The following is an 18,625-nucleotide window of genomic DNA, read 5'->3' as shown; positions in this document are numbered from 1 at the left end:
CTTCTCAGCGCCCTGCCCACTGCCCGCGCGTCCTCATTCCGCTCTCCCAAGAGCCGCGTGCAGCGAATTGCGTTCAGGCCTCGCTCCGCTGCGAACCTACCGTGTCTCCTCGGGCGCCCGCTCCGACCGCGAGGTGGTTTCCTCCTGGGCTCAGCGGTGATATGACTTCTGCACTATCTCGCAGGGTTGCTCTCCGTTATGATGACGGACGTGAAAGAGTTTTGTCAAGTGTTATGTGGTTTTTATTCGAACAGCATTCGTCGAGTCCAGTTCTACCAGTCTAATCATAGCTAACATTTTTTGAGGGCTTTACGGGGACTGTCTCCTTTAAGTCTTATTATAGCCGTCCTTTAGGTAGGAGCTGCTCTAACTCTATTTTATAGGCGAGGAAACGTAAGGCCACAACTGGTCAGCATCTTCGCTTTTAGATACTCCTGTATTGTACGCCTTCCCGTGGGTTAGATACTCTGAAATACACCATATTTTAAGGTTTGTTTTTGTACATCCCAGGGAGCAGTGATCACATTGAATTCTTTTCTGAGAGACTAATGTGGAGCCTCCGGATTTTGATTGGAGAAAGTTATCTTGGTTTTCAGACAGTATTGAAAGACGGAGAAGGGTTCCATGGGTTCATTTTCTGTCCTGTCTTCAGGAGTGAACTTTTCCCTCTCATCTCTGTTCATTTCGGGGCTGGTGCACGTCAGTTTCAGGTTGTTTCCGCAATATCAGTGAAAGCAGAGCCTTTCACCTGTGGCCACGTGGCACTCAGCATTGCAGGGGGCTGTTCTAGTTGTTAACCGGGTGGAAGGCAGTAATTGACGGGGTGCAGCACAGGTGTGTCATGAATTCCATGGACCTCAGTGGCTTTAGTTATGAAGGGAGGAAGTTGCATGATCTTTGGGTTCCTTCCCAGGCTGAGCTGTTCTGTTCATCTGTGGAGTCTGCTAGCCAGGGCATGTCACAGGGAACAGGACAGGCAAGGGCTTTGCCCCATGAGCTGCTCTCCTTTGAGGGCTTGGTGACTTGTAGGCTGAGGGGGGCATGTGAAGGCTGGAGATGAAGTAGCAGACTGCTTTATAGTTAAAAGATGTGCCCTTTTAACTATAGTCAGCACTCCTCAAGGGGAAGCTTATGTTCTGGAAGTTTCTATGAGTTATTTTTTCACTCAGTGAGCTTCCTACATTGTTCCTGCCACACAAGACAACAAATGTGTCGGTAGCATGTTAGGCGGTTATATGAGGTATGAAGGAAGAGGAAGCAGAACAAAGGAAGTAGGAAACGAAGAGAAGGGGTGGAGGAGGGTAAATGTCACGTTATCTTAGGCGGGGTAATCGACTTCTGAAGGAAGTGAGGATTGAGCTGCGGGCAGATTCACAGGTGCCTGGTGGGGCTGCACCTGTGTGCCAGGGTCGCCTGATTTGTGATCTTACAAAGAAAGGACCGTGGTACTTTGCTTGTTAAAGGGAGACTGTGGTATGCACAGCTTCACGTGTTGGCTTTGCATATCCAAACACCAAGAATGGATGGTAGACCCCTGTCTTTGAGAGCTGCATCTGACCTAATGTGGTCCCCTAACCAAATCAGAAAAAGACTAAATTATAAATTAAAATAAAGGAATTGGATATTTTCTCAAGTTTTGGAGGCCTGAAGATCATACTTTGTCCTTCTAGGGCTGGAGGCCGCCTGACAGAGAGACTGGGCGCCAGAATCCTTGTCACACACCTCCAGCTCCCAGTGACCTTACCTCAGGCGCTCACCAGCCTCTCTGAACTTCTGCGTTCCCACCCCGCAGGGGGATGGCAGCACCTGCTTCCTCAGGGTGGGCACTGAAGAGCGGAGGAGGTGACCGAAGCGCCTGACACCCAACCAGGGCCCAGGACCACCACCTTCTCTGCGCCTTTACCTAGACTTCCCCTCACAGTGACAGCCTTTGTGACATCAGGTTCTGGTCCCCTTGTGCGCGGTGACTTGCGACGGTGGGGAGGTGGCATTCATGGCGCAGAGGCTCCAGGAGCCTCATCACTGTTAACCGCCATGTCTCCTTCCTGAGCCTCCCTGTTTGGAGTTTTCCCTGATTTTAGTATCTTTCTCATAGCTTACCTTACTTTTTAGTGCTCTGTGGCCTTTGATAGGGATGTGTGAATAATTTGGCTTATGAGCAAATTAATAATCACTAGGGAATGAGTTTGCTTTGGGGAATAGCCTGCCTCACCATGAAAGATGGCACGACTGAAATAACGCAAGTGTCGTCACCTGTGGATCCAGTTTCATTGTAACAAAATATTGGGAACAACCCAAATCTTTGGTTAGGTTGGGGTTTTTTTGAATACAGTTAGTAGTAGGTTAGTGAGTGTGCTTAGAGCTTGTTTTTTAGTATGGTGGCTTTTACTGTGCTCGTTTTTGCTGTAATGGCTTTTGACCTGTGATAGTGAAAAACCGAAATTGTCTCTAGTTCTGTCCTTAATTGATGTTAAGTATTGTTAGCAGCTTATGGTAAAAACTGTTGTTTTCCTCTTTGAGAACTATAGAAAATACAACGTCTAGGAAAAACATTTGCTTTCCTGACAAAAATACTAACCTGTGGCTGATCAAAGATAAATCATAATACTCTTTGCTTTTTAGATTTCATATGATTTTAATGTTAGAATAATGTTTGGTTTTGAGGCTGTAAAAATTTCAGGGACTAAAATTGCCTCAGGCAGGAAGTGATTAGTTTTGTTTTGTTTTTTGACAGCTGTAGCTATAAAAATTCTTCATGGGGCTTCTCTGGTGGCGCAGTGGTTAAGAATCCGCCTGCCAGTGCAGGGGACACGGGTTCGAGCCCTGGTCCGGGAAGATCCCACATGCCGCGGAGGAAGTAACTCTGTGCGCCACAACTACTGAGCCTGTGCTCTAGAGCCCCGTGCTCCACAACAAGAGAAGCCACCGCAATGAGGAGCCCGTGCACCGCAACAAAGAATAGCCCCATTCGCTGCAACTAGAGAAAGCCCGAGTGCAGCAACGAAGACCCAACGCAGCCAAAAATAAAAAATAAATAAATTAAAAAAAAATTCTTCGTATACCTCTGCATTGCATTTAGTTTCTTCTTCTCCTGTTTGAATCATATTTTTAATGAGATAAAGCAGATAAAGCCCTTAGGTTTACACCCCAGCCCAAATCCTGGTCCCTTTGCGCCTGTAACGGCCGCTGTGAGAAGATGCCCCATCGGATTGCAGAGGAAGCTAATTCTCTTTCCCGTTTCAGTGCCTCCTGGGAATCTGCTTTCAGCAGTTGGCTCTGTGGAAGAGACAGACGTCAGTTTCCCAGTGGCTGTGTTCAAAACCACCCAAAGGTACCTGTCTTTCTCTTACCATCGTTGGCAGCATAAGGTCACAGGAACCGAGGTGAGTGTGGCTTCCTTGGTGTCCTGCATCATGGGGAGTGGGGACAGGGCGCATGATGGCTCAGGAGGCCCGGACCTCTCGTTTTCTGGCTTCCATATTCAGTCACACTTAGCTCTCCCCATTTCTGGGTTACCTGCCCCACGTCTTTACAGTTTTGATCTATCGGTGTAGGTGGTGAAAGAGAAACTCTTCCAGTAGGAAGTTGCTGCTGGGTGAATCTTTGGCGATGCATGGGAACAGACCTTTGTTTCTGCACATCTGAGGGCCAAGCTGAGTCTCACGTTTGGAAAGCAGAACAGAGATCTCGTGTAGACTGCAGTTAGTTTGGGGCACGTGTGCCCCCGGGGGCGGGCTGTGGGCTGTGCTCAACGCTTCTCGGGAGACCCTGTGTGCAGTGCAGAGCAGAAGGCAGTTAGGACGTGGCGGCGCATGCTGGTCTCACCAAGCTGAAGTCAGGAAGAAAACCCGCTTCTCCCTTACTCTTCCTCTCCTGGGTTGACAGTATGGCTGCTTTTGTGAGTGTGGTGTGTGCTCTTAAAGTACCAGAACCTCATCATTTTGTCCCGGTGGGTTTGAGAAGTTCTTTAAGAGGAGTAGAAGAAACACAGACTTAGAAAACCAACAGCTCCAAAGCAAAAACAAAAACGAAAACAAAATGGTAAAAGGGACATTTGACAAATCAGATTGTCAAAATTGTACATTTGAGAATTTTTTAATTCTTTAATTAAGTTAAGTAATTAATTTATTTTTGGACACACGTGCAGCATGTGGGATCCTAGTTCCCCGACCACGGATTGAACCCTTGCCCCCTGCAGTGGAAGCACAGCGTCCTAACCACTGGACCGCCGGGGAATTCCCCACTGGAGGATTTTTTTTTTTTTTTTTTTTTTTTTTTTTTGCGGTACGCGGGCCTCTCACTGCCGCGGCCTCTCCCGCCGCGGAGCACAGACTCCGGACGCGCAGGCTCAGCGGCCATGGCCCACGGGCCCAGCCGCTCCGCGGCACGCGGGATCCTCCCGGACCGGGGCACGATCCCGTGTCCCCTGCATCGCCAGGCGGACCCTCAACCACTGAGCCACCAGGGAAGTCCAGGATTTTTTTTTTTAAAGCGTTCATTGATTTTGAGTTAGTCTGGGGAGGTGAGCGGCCAGTGGCCTGTGCGTGGGTGGACCTGGTATTTCCTTCCCTTCACTCACTTGTTGACGTGGCCTCCCTCCCTCCCTTTGTCTTCAGGGCTCAGCACCTCCATAGCTTGTGTGGATCTGAAGCCTCGACAAATCTGTTTGTGAAGTTACAGCGTAGTTTGGTGATGTGGGTGGGTGAAGTGAATATTCAGTGGGTGTGTTTCTCCTGGGAAATGTCTCCTGCTCGGGTAGCCAGGAGCAAGAAGTGGAGCGGGGCCCATGAAAGCTCGTTGGGAGGAGTGCTTACATGATTCGCTACAAACGTCAGACTTCTTTGAAGGCTCGTGTTTTGTCCTTAATGTTTATGCACATCTTCCCTCTATCCTATAATATGTCTGGCTGTTCCTGGGATCATTCTGGCCTTCCGGCTTCCATGGCTTTGCGTTGGGCTTGCTGCAGTGGGGCCGTGTACATCGTGGGGCAGCTCGGGCTTTTATCCTAGAACTTGTGTGAATGTTGTGCTCAGGCCCTGCATCTGCTGTTGTTGGCTGGCTGTGGATGGATTGCCTAGGGGAGAAAGTGATTTCTGTTGCAAGCCTCTGTGTGCCCACCTTTTCTTTACTCAGGGGAATGATTTTTTTTTTTTTAATATTTATTTGGCTCTTAGTTGTGGCACGCGGGATCGTCATCGCCGTGTGCTGGATCTTTCTTAGTTATGGCACTCGGTCTCCTTAGTTGCGGCACGCGAGCTCTTAGTTGTGGCATGTGGGATCTAGTTCCATGACCAGGGATCGAACCCGGGACCCCTGCACTGGGAGTGCGGAGTGTTAGCCACTCGACCACCAGGGAAGTCCCAGCAATCTTCATTTTAAAACAGCATTGTTTTTTTTCCTGGTTACAGATGTAATACATGCTTGCTGCAGAAAAATTTGGGGAAATAAATAAAAGTATAAAGAAAGAAATCACCATCTGCTAACTCAGGCTGGCCTTTTTTTTTGATCCTCCTGGCCAGTCTGAAAGCGGAGCTGCTCACTCTTTTATACCCTCTGTCTGACTGCCCCGTTGCACACCCCGGCAGTGGTGCACCGCGCTGGGGGAAGTGTGAGGGGTCAGCTGGGCAGGGGTCCCGCGGGGCAGGGAGGATGCGCCATGCCTTCGCCTCCATGAACCTGAGAGCTGGCGGGGCCTGGCTGGCTGGGGCTCCACGTGCTGGCGGAGAAGCCAGGGCGGGCAGTCACCTGGAGTCCTGTTTGCCGTGGTTTCAGCTGTGTTACAGGCGTGTGCAGGAGTCGGGTGGTGGTGAGGTTCCACACTCAGGGTCGTGTCCTCGCCGTGCAATCCTCAGTCTTCCCGTTGTTTCCAGGAGGAGCTGTGGTGTTTCCAGTGGTTATGGTGGTGTTGACAGCAGGCCATGTCTGCAGCTCCCCAGAGGGCTTGTGCCTTCTGGGCAGCGGGCTGTTTAGGCAACAGCAGCTAGCAGGCCTTGGCGCTGCACTTTCATTCTCGTCGGCACTGTTTTCTTGTGGTGCCTGCTGTCCGACCAGGGATTGAACCTGGAAAGCCCAGAATCCTAACCATTAGGCCACCAGGGAACTTCCCTCCTTTAGGATTTTTTTTTTTTTCTTTCTTTTTTGCGGTACGCAGGCCTCTCACTGCTGTGGCCTCTCCCGCTGTGGAGCACAGGCTCTGGACGCGCAGGCTCAGCGGCCATGGCTCACGGGCCCAGCTGCGCCGCGGCATGTGGGATCTTCCCGGACCGGGGCATGAACCCGTGTCCCCTGCATCGGCAGGCGGACTCTCAACCACTGCGCCACCAGGGAAGCCCTCCTTTGGGATTTTTAAAGCCAGTTTGGAGGCTTAGTGCTCAGATGTGCCACATTTTAATCCCTCTTCTTGCATTGGTTCCTGTTTATTAAAATAATCCCAGGCTAAAATTGTCCATGTTAGTAGGAAACAAAACCAAGACCTGTCCTGCGGAGTGTGAGCTGCCCTCGGAGAGAGGTGCAGCCCGTGTGTGTGAGGCTCGTCTGAGGAAGAGGCCCAGGGTTGCTATGCCGTGTCCTGCCTGGGACCTCAGCTCTTCTGACTGCTCGTCTCTTTTCTAGGTGGACCGGCTGGAAGTCGTGAACAAACAGCTTGTGCGTGTTATTACTGCCCCTGGGACATCGTCTGAGGTGAGGGCTGGGTTCAAGGCCGGTGTCCTAGACGTAGGTTTTGGTTTTAGCGTAAGGTGTAGTTTTCTGGGAATTCCCTCATGGTCCAGTGGTTAGGACTCTGAGCTTTCACTGCCAAGGGCGCAGGTTCAATCCCTGGTCGGGGAACTAAGATCCCGCAAGCCTCGTGGCCAAAAAATAGGTATAGTTTTCTGTTTTTTTTAGAGAAATGCCTTCCCTGGTTTCACTTTCCAGCACCCACTTGTGCTCGTTTGTTTTGGTGACACGACAGGAACAGTCTTCCAAGTAGCGCAGGACCCTCATAAAGCTATAACTGCTTCAGTTTTGCCGAGTAACACGTGCCAGCTGCCAGCTGAGATCTGGAAGGGGGAAGAATAACATGACGGAGGGAGGCGACGTCAGCTGTCGATGGGCATTTATACTTCGACCTCAGACCTAAGCCTGTGGTTTGGGGCCAGGACAGGTGGCCTGTCAGAGCTGCTCCGGGCTTTGCTGGGAGAGGCGCTGGGGAGGGGCGGCGGCTGTGGGGGGCACCCCCTACGGCGCCTGGCGCCTTGGTCTCTGCAGAAGTTTGTGTGGTTCAACATCGGCAGCGTGCACACCTTGGAGCGCAACCTGGAGACCGCCCACTGGGAGCTGGGCATCGAGCTCCCGGAGCAGACGGCCGTGGTCTACACCACCGAGAGCGATGGGTGAGTGGGCGCAGCTGGGCCCGGTACTGGCCACGCAGCACTTCCTGCTGTACCCGCTCAGGCGTGTTACAGGCGTTCTCCGATAGTCACGGTGTCTGTGGTGGAAGATAAATTTGTTGGCTCTGTTTTTATTGAGGAAAGAATTGATCGGGGAAATGTTTAGCTAGGCAGCCTGAGGACTGTGCAGTGGGCCGGGAAGGGCTCAGCTGTGGGGAGGCTGTGCTGGGTCTGGAGGGGTTCTGAGGGAGGGGCCGCAGCTGCCCTGCCCGCCCCACAGGTGAAATCGAGCAGGTAGGTGTGCGTGGCTGGGGGAAGCTGCATATACAGGTTGGCACATTAAAAAACAAACTGTTGGGGCTTCCCTGGTGGCGCAGTGGTTGAGAGTCCGCCTGCCGATGCAGGGGACACGGGTTCGTGCCCCGGTCCGGGAAGATCCCACATGCCGCGGAGCCGCTGGGCCCGTGAGCCATGGCCGCTGAGCCTGCGCGTCCGGAGCCTGTGCTCCGCAACAGGAGAGGCCACAACAGTGAGGGGCCCGCGTACCGCAAAAAACACACACAAAAAACTGTTCCCTTTTGTGTAGCAAAACCAAGTTCTGGAGCCGTCCACTGTTCATGGCCTGGAGGCAGTGTTTCTGCCTTGTCTCTCAAGGGAATGTGACAGATGGTTTTCTTGGACTTTCTAGGTCTTTCTTGCGAAGCCAGGTGCCCACCTTTCTCCTGACCGGAATCCTCCTCTGTGTCGCGAGGAGGGGCCCGATGGGGCCTGGGTGTGGCAGGAGAGGAGGGGGCCTCTTTACCGTTGGCAAGACCACAGCCAAGATCACGAAGAACAACGTCGGCGTGCGCTTTGCAGACGTGGCTGGTTGCGAAGAAGCCAAGTTGGAGATCATGGAGTTTGTGAATTTCCTGAAGAATCCCAAGCAGTATCAGGACCTCGGGGCCAAAATTCCAAAGGTACTGATTTGAGAAAACATGATGCTCTGAGCTTCACCCTGGTTCATTGTGGACAGAGCTGGGACAGTGTAGCTTTTGGTAATGATACTGTGTCTTATTAATCACAGTGGGGAGTGGAAATCGCATTTGCAGAGTAGTGAAGTGAAAATCCTCTTATCTGATCAGCTGTTTTAAACTATAAAACTGGAATCATAGGGACAGTGCACGCCCACCTGGAGTGTGTTTATTTCACCTTCAAGTGCAAACATACGTCTTTGTTGGTGTGGTGTCTCGTTTAGAGCACAGGCCTTCCTTTGAGTTTGGCCCCAGTGATCAAATTCTCTGTTAAATATCTTGCACAAAGCACTTAACGTCTATAGTTTTGTTTCTTTAAAATGAACTGAGGACATAGAAGCAATCTGAGTGCAGGATCCTATATTTTTATGACTTTTTCTTACTCTTTCAGTTTTCTGTCCATTCAATTTGACAGCATTTTTCTTTAACAGTTTGCCTTTATTACTTTATTACCTAAAGCCTTCAACTTTGTTTTTGAAAAAACAACTTTCTTTACCATTACTTATTATCAAAGTATATAATTAAAATAAGTACATGGAATTCCCTGGCGGTCTAGTGGTTAGGACTTGGGGCTTACCTTGCCATGGCCCGGGTTCAATCCCTGGTTGGGAAACTAAGATTCTGCAAGCAGTGTAGTGTGGCCAAAAAAAAAAAAAAAAAAAAAAATCAAGTACAACTCTCGTAAATGGGTCTGGGATCAGATGCAGCTGCCTCTCGGGAAGCCCACGAGCAAGTAGTGGGACAGGTGTGCGGTGTGGATGCAGGTTGGGGTGCTGTGCAGAGGAAGTGGAGCTACGGTGATTCTGGCCACTCCGTCTACTTGGGGGTGCCTCTGGGCATCGACCTTTTGAGGGCCTGGCTGAAGCTGTGAGTCCTTTTCCCAGAAAGGTTTGCGTCTCACACAGAATAGATTCACAGACCGCTCGAGGCGTCCCTGGGCCCCGGACCAGGCTCCGAGCTCTCGGGTGGGTGGTGCTCACCACACTGACCTTCCTGGTGGCCCCATGCTTCCCCCAGCGTGCCCTGAACAACAGGAGAGCATGACTGACCGCTGGGGCTTTGTGGGCAGGAGGTCTGTGCTTCTGTCTGACCACCTGGTGAGAGCTGGTTGGAAAGCCGGGTGTGGGGGGCACATAAGGCGCCCTGCCTTGAGGAGACCCTCTGTGAATCCGCATCCACGTTCACAGGGACGTGGGGCCCTGACGCCTTGTGGTTTTGAGTTTTGTGGCTCCCTCCTCCCTCCCTTTATATATTTTAGTTTTGTCCTTAAAGACTTAAAAAAACAACCTTAGAGTCTCCTTTGAAATAAGTAGATATTAACCCACACTCTCGACTAGAAATGGAGCAATAGGAGCCCCGTTTAAATCTCTCCTCGATTTTCACGTGTAATGGTAACCCCGAAAGGAGCACTGAGGTGTGTTTCTGGGGCGTGAATTATGAATTTCAACCTTAAGTAAGCGTAGAAAAAGGCAGGTTGTCGATCAGGAAGCACAGGTGCCAGTGACCACACACAGGTGCCGCCTTCACAGCTGCTGGTGGACGAGCTGGACAGAATCATGTGACCAGGTCTGGGGAGTGGGCTCTTGTTCGTCCTGGTGTGAGTTGGTGTGTTTCGTAGGGCAGTTTGGCAAAGACCGTTAAACATCAGACCGCGAGATCCAGCGAGCCGTGCCCTGGGAGCGTTGCCTGAAGAGACAACCTGCTCGGCTGGACTGGGGGTGTGGGGGGCTTTCCCACATCTGCAGCGTTTGAACATTTCATGGTGAACATGCGTTCATTTTACAAGCAGGAAGTATCACACCGAAAGCAAACCTTAGCCGACCTGCGTGGAGCAGGCCTAGAAAACGCCTGTTCAGTAGAACGTGACTGTCTCCTCAGCTCCGTCTGTGCCCTTTCAGAACCAGGCATTGCCTTTCTGTTTCAGGGAGCCATGCTCACTGGTCCTCCTGGTACCGGCAAAACGCTTCTCGCCAAGGCGACTGCAGGGGAGGCCAGTGTGCCCTTCATCACCGTGAATGGGTCCGAGTTCCTGGAAATGTTTGTCGGCGTCGGTCCAGCTCGGGTAGGTGGATGCGCCCTTGTCCTTGCCCTGGGCTTCGTGTGGGACCCTGGCAACAGGCGCAGAGCACAGATGTGCAGGGGGACCCGGGCGGGCAGGCAGAGCAGCTGAGATGAGAGTCGAGTGCCAGAGGCGAGGGCTTAGCTTGGTGAGCTCTTTAGTCCTGTGTTGGCACCAGTGGCAAAGCAGACCCTGCGTGGACTCCTGTTTCACGTCCGTGACGTGTATGCAATGGCCCGAAAAAATGCTCCCTGTGTCTTGTTCATTGAGGAGATTGACGCGATGGACAGGAATTGCGGCCGTGGGCACTTTGGGGGCCAGAGCGAGCACGAGAACCCCTGAACCAGCTGCTCGTGGAGCTAGACGGTGAGCGGCTGCACGACCGTCCCCCAGGCCTTCCTCTGTGCGGGACCTCCCCGGGCGAGAACCCCTGCTTGCTGTGTTTTGAGGAAGGCTGTTTTCGGCACACACAGTGGAGGAAGCTGCCCTCAGAGCTCAGCGCAGGACGGGGCCAACACCCAGGCTCCTTCCACGTTGGCCTCTGACCCGGGCCGCCTCCTGCCCAGAACCCCTCTCCGCTCTCCCCCCTGGGGACCACTGCTCGGGGAGGTCCCAGCTCCGCGTGACAGCCCGGCAGCCCTGCCGAAGCTTCGCGGGAAGCGTCTAGGCGTTCTTACTAGTTTCCAAATTTGGAGAAGCTTTTGTTGGACCTTTGGCAGGTCTTGTCCTCGCTTTGGCTTTGGAGCTGTGTTGGGGTCCCCGACATGATCCCGGGTTTGGTGATTCGCCGGGAGGACTCCATGTTTAGTTGGATTCAGGACCACGGTTGAGTGGGGAGCAGGTGCCTGGTGGCCAGGGAAGCTGGTCACAGCCTCTGGAGCCCTGGAGTCGCAGGATGCAGCTACTTCCGTGGCAGCGGGCTGGGTGACACTCGGGAGTGGGGTTTCCCCTGGGGGCTGGTCACGTGGCAGCCTCTGCTCAGCACGTGCTACGATCCCAGCCTCCCAGGAGGAAGGCAGGTGCTTCGCAGAAACCACATGTCTGCACGCACAGTTGAAGCGCAGGGAGCCCCTCTTATCAGGGAGCGGTCCTGAATCCCAGGTCCCAGAGGTGGCCGAGGGCCCCTGTGAGCAGGCCTTTCTGCAGATGAGTGCTGGGTGAGCTCAGGCCCTCGCCGCCCCGCCTGCCTTCTAGTCAGGCTCCCTGAGCCCAGCAAGCCGTCCAGGGCCTGGGTGGAGGGAGGTCTCTGCAGCGGCCCAGGGCCCCGACGGTGGAGGCTCTGCCCGGCCCCTGCAGCTCGCCGCGTGGTGTCAGAGGCTGGCCGTTATAGACCAGTAATGAATTAGGATGGGCGTCCGTGGCGTGAGGAACGTCTGGTTACCCACCAGTGCACGTGCGCCTCAGTCAGCATTGGGGGCCGCGGGGACCAGAGCCACTGGTTGCTTCCTGAGACGGGTCAGAGCTAGCCCTGGGCGTGAGTGTCCGCCCCACACTGAGCGGCTTGTGCAGTGGGCTGCGGGCCCGCAGGAGAAGCAGGCCCAGCGTGGGTCTTCCGGGGTGGGTGGCAGGGGTCCTGGGAAGACGGGGCCAGCTGCGCAGGGGAGGAGCCCTGGGAAGAGGAGAGACTCCTGCTGCCTGGGCCCCCTCCTTGGGCTCACCTGCTTCTCTCATGTCCAGGGTTCAGCTCTACCATGAGCGTCATGGTGCTGGCGGGCACCAACCGCCCCGACATCCTTGACCTGGCCCTGACGCGGCCCGGCCGGTTTGACCGTCAGATTTACATTGGTGAGTGTGCTGGTTGCCTGGGTGCTGAGGCTTGGCTTTTCCTTCCTTTGGGTTAAAAGTTGGGTTAGATCTTTAGCTGTGTATTTGGAGGAGATTTTGATCGGGGTCCTAAAGCCGTTAATACAGTGTTGTGAAAACGGTGGAGGTGCGTGGGTGCCCCCCACTTTGGGAAGAACAGGTGTACTTGGGGCTGGGGGAAGGTCACTGCAGTCCATGCAGGTGGGAGCGAGGTGACAGACTTGGATCCTTCAGCTTTTACTTTTTGTGCGCCGTTAGCGAGAGCAGCATTCACCCTGGCCCTTTCCACTGGTGAGGAGATCCTGGGAATTTAGGACTTGAGTCCTGCACGGACACCCTGCTGCCAGGGCAGTCAGAGTTTTGCTTGTGGTTGGGTCCCTGTCCTGGGATGGATTTGCGTGGGCCAGAGGCTCCACGGTCAGGAAGTTCTTTGATGTGTTGAAGAGCTGAACGTACGTGACCTGTGGGTCGTTTCTGCCGCGGGGAGCTCCCTGGCCCGGGTCGGACAGCCAAGTGTGCAGCACAGACACGCAGGGGAGGGCCCTTGCAGTGAAGTGGCTGCAGGTGGCCCCGCCCTGGCCCTCAGTGCCTCTCTCTCTGTTAGGCCCCCCTGACATCAAAGGCAGGTCGTCCATCTTCAGGGTCCACCTGCGTCCACTCAAGTTGGACGAGAGCCTCAGTGAGGACGCCCTGGCGAGGAAGCTTGCTTGCGGCCCTCACTCCAGGCTTCACAGGTGAGTGTGGCCAGGTGGGCCGTGCGGGTCTGGACGTGTCGTCGGTGGGTGGTATCTGGTTGTGCCACTTGGTCCTGGCATGTGCTACCCTTGTCTTTAGAACTTTTGAGTCTGATGGACGTATCGGAGGCCTCAGAGGTGATTAGCCCCAAGGCTGGCTTGTGCCTGTTTGAACTCCTGCCACCCCGGGAACATAGTGCAGTGACGTCTTGTCCCCTTGGCATGCTGCCCATTGAAGGGGTCATGGTTCAGCACTTCCCAAATTGGATGACAGACCTGAGTCTCCACGTCCAAGAAATTGAATAAACTCCAAGTAGGGATAAACCCAGAGACGTCCACACTGAGATACAGTGTAATTCATGTTGGTCAGAGATAACGAGAGACTGTTGAAGCCAACCAGACAGAAGGGACACCTAGTGGGGACGGGTCTTCAGTAAGGTTAACAACCGATTCTTCTTGGAGACCATGAGGCCAGAAGGCCGTGGATCTGGCAAGACTGTTCTTCAATAGGGAAGGAGAAATAAAGGCATTCCTAGATTGTTTTTTAAAGTTGAGGGAACTTACTGTATTTAAACCTGCCCTCCAGGAAATGCTGGAGTCCTCTGGGCTGAAATGAAAGGGCGCTGGCCAGTGACTTGAAGCTGTGTGGGGAAATAGCCCTGGGAGAGGCAACTGCATAGGTAAACGTGAAGGCCAGCATCCTGTGTGTTTTTGGTTTGCAGCTCCTCTGTTTTCCCTTTATGATTTAAAGGGCAGGTGCTTAAACCCATAAAGACATGTCTGTGTTAATGGGCACACGATGTAAAAAAAAAAAAAGTAACCTGTGAAGGTGGGAAGGGCTGTGTAGGAACAGAACCTTTGTACGTTGTTAAAGCTGGAAAGGGAAAAACTGATTCTAACCTCCCTGTGGAGCTGCCAGGGGACTGAAGGGCCAGCACAGTCTGTGCAGAGCAGAGATGGAAGACACACTTCCCTAATGCAGAACTGACTACAAAGCTCCAGCAAACAGAAGGGGGCTGCTGGTGCAAGGGTGGGCGTCGACCAGTAGAGTAGAACTGGGAGCCTAGATGTGCGCTTGTGCATCTCGGTCAGTTGTTGTTTTTTTAAATTCACTTTATTCATTTATTTTTGGCTGCGTTGGGTCTTCATTGCGCGCGGGCTTTCTCTAGTTGTGGCGAGCGGGGGCTACTCATTTTTTTGTTTTTTTTCTTTTGCGATACGCCGGCCTCTCACTGTTGTGGCCTCTCCCGTTGCGGAGCACAGGCTCCGGACGCGCAGGCTCAGCGTCCATGGCTCATGGGCCCAGCCGCTCCGCGGCATGTGGGATCTTCCTGGACCGGGGCACGAACCCGTGTCCCCTGCATCGGCAGGCAGACTCTCAACCACTGTGCCACCAGGGAAGTCCTTGGTCAGTTGTTTCTGTCAAGGGTGTGAAGACCATTTGATGGGGAAAGAATAGTTTGTTCAATCAAATGCGCTGGGACGACGGTGTCCACAAGCAAAAGGACGAAACTAGACCTTAGACCACATGCAGCGGTCAAGTCAAAATGGGTAAGAGACCTAAACTGTGGAGCTAGAACTATAAAGGTCTTAAAAGAAAATCTTCGTGACCTTGGATTTGGCAATGGTTTCTTAAAGCACAAGCAACAAGTGAGAAAACAAATTAGACTTTTCCAAAATTAAAATCTTTTGTGCGTCAAGGGACATTATTGAGGTGGTGAGAAGACAGCCCACAGAATGGAAGAAACTATTTGGAGATTATGCATCTGGTAGGGGTTTATAATCCAAAATATTTAAAGAACCCGATTTAAACATGGGAAAAGGATTTGAACATTTTTCCAAAGAAGGTCTGCAGGTGGCCAGAAAGCAGATGAGCAGGTGCTCAGTGATGGTAGGAAAACGCACATCAAAACCACAGTGTGGTGCCGCCTCACGCCCACCAGGATGGCCGTAAGAGGCAGATGCATGAGTCGCCAGGGCTGTAGGGAGGCGGCCGTGCTCACACGGTGCTGGTGGGGATGTAAGATAGTGTGGCCACGGGGATCCACCTGGCAGTTCTTCCAGAAGTGAAGGACAGTTACCGTATGACCCCAGTTCCACTCCTCGGTATCTAAGAGAATTGAAAACATTTGTTCACACAAAGGCTTCACACAGATGTTCACAGCAGCATAATTCATAATAGCCGAGAGGTAGAGGCCACCCGTGTCCAGCGGTGCGTGACCAGATAGGTGTGTGTAGAGTGGGTACAGAGGGCCAGCTGTACTGGCCATGTTATATCAGGGACTTGAGCGTCCGTGGAGTTTGCTATCTCCTGTGGAGGCCTCGGGGCGGCTGTGCATGTGATGGAACCTCATTCAACTGTGAAAAGGAATGAAATAACCAGTACACGCTACGATAGCGGATGAACGGGAAAACACTGTGTCAAGTGAAAGAAGCACACAAAAGACCACCTATCATGTGATTCCATTTATGTGAAACGTCCAGAAGAGGCAAATCCATAGAGATAGAAAGTAGGTTAGTGGTTGGCTGGGCATGTGTACAGGAATTAGCCACATATGTCACATCGGTGATGGAAATGTCTGAAATGAGATCAGCGCAATGGTCGCACATCTTGATAAACTTACCAAAAGTGTTTGAAAGGTACACTTAAAACGGATAGATTTTATGTTAAATAACTCATACCTCAGTAAATTGTTCAACCAAAATACTGGCTGAAAGCAACCGTGACTGACAGAGCAGGTCCCGTTTCCTTCCAGTCCTTGACCTAGTTTAGCTCTGGTCCCTCTGCTGGAGATTTTCCTCTTAACAGTCTGCCCTGGGGCACTGATGGGACTGTTTCTCCTTTTCCGGGTCAGGTGCTGATATTTCTAATGTTTGCAACGAAGCGGCCCTGATTGCCACCCGCCACCTGAGCCCTTTTGTCCAGGAGAAGCGCTTGGAGCAGGCGGTTGAGAGGGTCGTCGGAGGCGAGCCGGGCAGTGCTGGGGGGCGGTTTCCAGCTCTGACCCACAGCGGGCCCACCCTGGGGCCCAGCTTCACTTCAGTGAGCTGCAGTCGTGGACAGTTTTCCAGACCAAAATCTGGGACTTGGGATCTGCCAGCAGCTTTCGTGCTCTTACTAGAGCAACATTTAGAATTTCAAAGAGATGTAACCTCCAGGGCGCTGTGTCAGACCCAGGTTCGGGTGCTGCCCGTGGCCGAGAGGCAGGTTTTTTGCGTGCTTCCTTGGGAAGCTTCAGCGTGGGGTAGAGGTCTCCCGAGTGCCCTCCCGGGAACGGAGGTCCGGGAGGTGTCCGTGTGGTCAGCAGCTGTCCTTCATGATCCCGCCCCACAGCTGTGAGAACCAGCCCGTCTCCAGACAGCAGGTTGGCAGGGCTGCTTTGTCTTTGCTTCACGTTTTATTGAAGTGTGGCACGCACAGACAAGTGTCAGTGACCCAAGGCAGTCGCCACAGCTGCTCGACGCTGTCCTGGCGGCGCCGCTGAGCTGACCATCCCTGAAGCTGAGCTCACGCGAGTCGTGGTGCCTTCTCTGTGCCCTGTTCCCCGCCTGCAACTGGGTGTAGGCGGCGTAGAGAGCGCTCCTGGTCTCCCTGCGTGCGGCCTCACTGCCAGTCAGGTCACGGAGAGTAGCTAACCCCCTTGGCTACAAACGGGCCCCCAAAGGCACCTGCCGCTTGCACGGTGGGGCAGAAGGCAGTGTAGCGTCTGGTGTGGAGGGACAGGCGCCCAGCAGGCCTGAGCGGTGTGCATGGAGCGGACAGGCTGCGGGCCTGTCCTGGGCGGACGGAGGCCCTGAGCAGCCCCCAACACGCCCGCGGTGCAGAATGGGGCCTTGGCACCCACCTCTCAGCTGTCCGTTTGTCCTCTGCCTCTTGCCGTGAACTTGACTTGCAGGTCTCGAGAAGAAGATGCAGGTCCTACAGCCCAGCGAGAAGATGACGGTGGCCTACCGTGAGGCTGGCCATGCGGTGGTGGGCTGGTTCCTGGAGCATGCAGACCCCCTGCTCAAGGTTGGCCCATCCCCCTGCGCATCTGCAGTGTGGTTCAGGGCCCACTCCCCTCCCGGGGGTGCTGTGTGGGCACGGTGCATTCCAGGTGGCGGCCCTCTTCCCTCTTTGAGGATGTAATGGTCTAGAATTTGTTACACAATTCCCTGAGGGGTGGGTGGGCAGAGAGGGGGGGGTGCTGGTTCTAGGAGGGGTCTGGATGCTGGCCACCTGACACCTGGAGGTTCCACGTTAAACTCACCTCACTCTAAACTTTCCCCTGACGGCACGGCTCCTCCACAGCTTCCTGGGATGGCGGGACAGAGGGGGTTTCTGTGTTCATCCTTGGGGTGACCTGTCAGCGCTGGGGCCCAGGGCTTCCTCTCCTCCTCCGGGATACCCGGGGACCCTGGGGGTGACAGGGTGCGCCTGCCGTATCTGGCAGGTGTCCATCATCCCCCGGGGCAAGGGGCTTGGGTATGCCCAGTGCCTGCCCAGGAAGCAGTACCTGCACACGCGGGAGCAGCTCTTCGACCACATGTGCGCCATGCTGGGTGGCCGGGTGGCCGAGCAGCTGTTCTTCGGGCAGATCACCACGGGGGCCCAGGACGACCTGAGGAAGGTCACCCAGAGTGCCTATGCCCAGGTAAGGCGGTGTCCGCGGGGGCTGGGAAGGGGGCTCAGGGCACCGTCCGCCAGGCTCACGCCTGCGCCTCGCCTGCCCCAGATTGTGCAGTTCGAAATGAGCGAGAAGCTGGGCCAGGTGTCCTTCGACCTCCCCCGGCCTGGCGAGGCGCTGGTGGAGAAGCCGTACAGCGAGGCCACGGCCCAGCTCATCGACCAGGAGGCTCGGCGGCTGGTCAGCTCTGCGCACGCGCACACCCTGGACCTGTTGACGCGCTCCCGGGAGCGGGTGGACGAGGCGAGTGGGGCCGGCCCGTCCCCAGGGTCGGGGCGGGGGCTCTGCGGGGCGCCGAGCGGACGGCCTGACATGGTCCGGTGTGCAGGTGGGCAGGCGGCTGCTGGGGAAGGAGGTGCCGGAGCGTGCCGACATGGTGGAGCTGCTTGGGCCCCGACCCTTTGCGGAGAAGACCGCCTACGAGGAGCTCGTGGAGGGCACCGGTGGCCTGGAGGACACGTCCCTTCCCCAGGGGCTGAAGGGCTGGTGCTGGGGGCTGGAGGAGGGCGGCACGGAGTGCCCCCTGCAGGAGAGCCCAGCCTAGCGCCCCTGCCTGGAGAGCAGCCTCCGGAATCTCCAGAGAGCAAATTAAAACGCGTGATAATCACAAATGGGTGTTTTCAGGTCAGGGTCCTCTGAGCCCACGGGGATTCCAGCTCCCAGAACGTGCCCTTCCACCGAGGCGGGGGCTGGGACCCTGTTCCCGAGTCAGAGTGGAGGGCAGTGGCCGAAACTCACCTGCCCCCTGGGGGCCTGCGTGTAGGACCCCCCTGGGCCTCCCCCGAGGTGGCTGGTGGGCTCATCTGCCGGGGACAGCTGCCCATCGCAGGGACATCGGTGCTGGTCACCTCACCTGCCCTGGGGAGAGACGGAGAGGGGGCTTTTGGCCCAGTTCAGAAATCCTCAAGGTCTGGTGAGGTTCAGAATTGAGGAAAGGAGAATACTAGCCAGGCGCCAAGCGCGTAGCTGTTAGGGTGGT

General features: G+C 54.4%; 1 protein-coding gene across 1 annotated transcript; it reads left to right on the top strand.

The window, feature by feature from the left end:
• Positions 1-152: 152 nt before the first annotated feature.
• On the top strand, positions 153-18,571 carry LOC114884536 (AFG3-like protein 1). The gene is given in 15 exon segments (XM_029203529.1): positions 153-3,331; positions 6,613-6,681; positions 7,249-7,373; positions 8,059-8,329; positions 10,308-10,445; positions 10,716-10,776; positions 10,779-10,808; positions 12,120-12,227; positions 12,850-12,950; positions 12,952-12,979; positions 15,835-15,945; positions 16,876-16,991; positions 17,413-17,613; positions 17,695-17,889; positions 17,975-18,571. Coding segments are annotated over 15 exon segments (1,905 nt in total). The 5' UTR covers positions 153-3,196; the 3' UTR covers positions 18,191-18,571.
• The last annotated feature ends 54 nt before the right edge of the window (positions 18,572-18,625 follow it).

This window comes from Monodon monoceros, unplaced genomic scaffold (assembly GCF_005190385.1).
Source record: "Monodon monoceros isolate NGI ecotype Baffin Bay Population unplaced genomic scaffold, NGI_Narwhal_1 Super_Scaffold_10, whole genome shotgun sequence".
Lineage (NCBI taxonomy): Eukaryota > Metazoa > Chordata > Mammalia > Artiodactyla > Monodontidae > Monodon > Monodon monoceros.
This window is presented reverse-complemented; position numbering and strand designations above follow the sequence as displayed.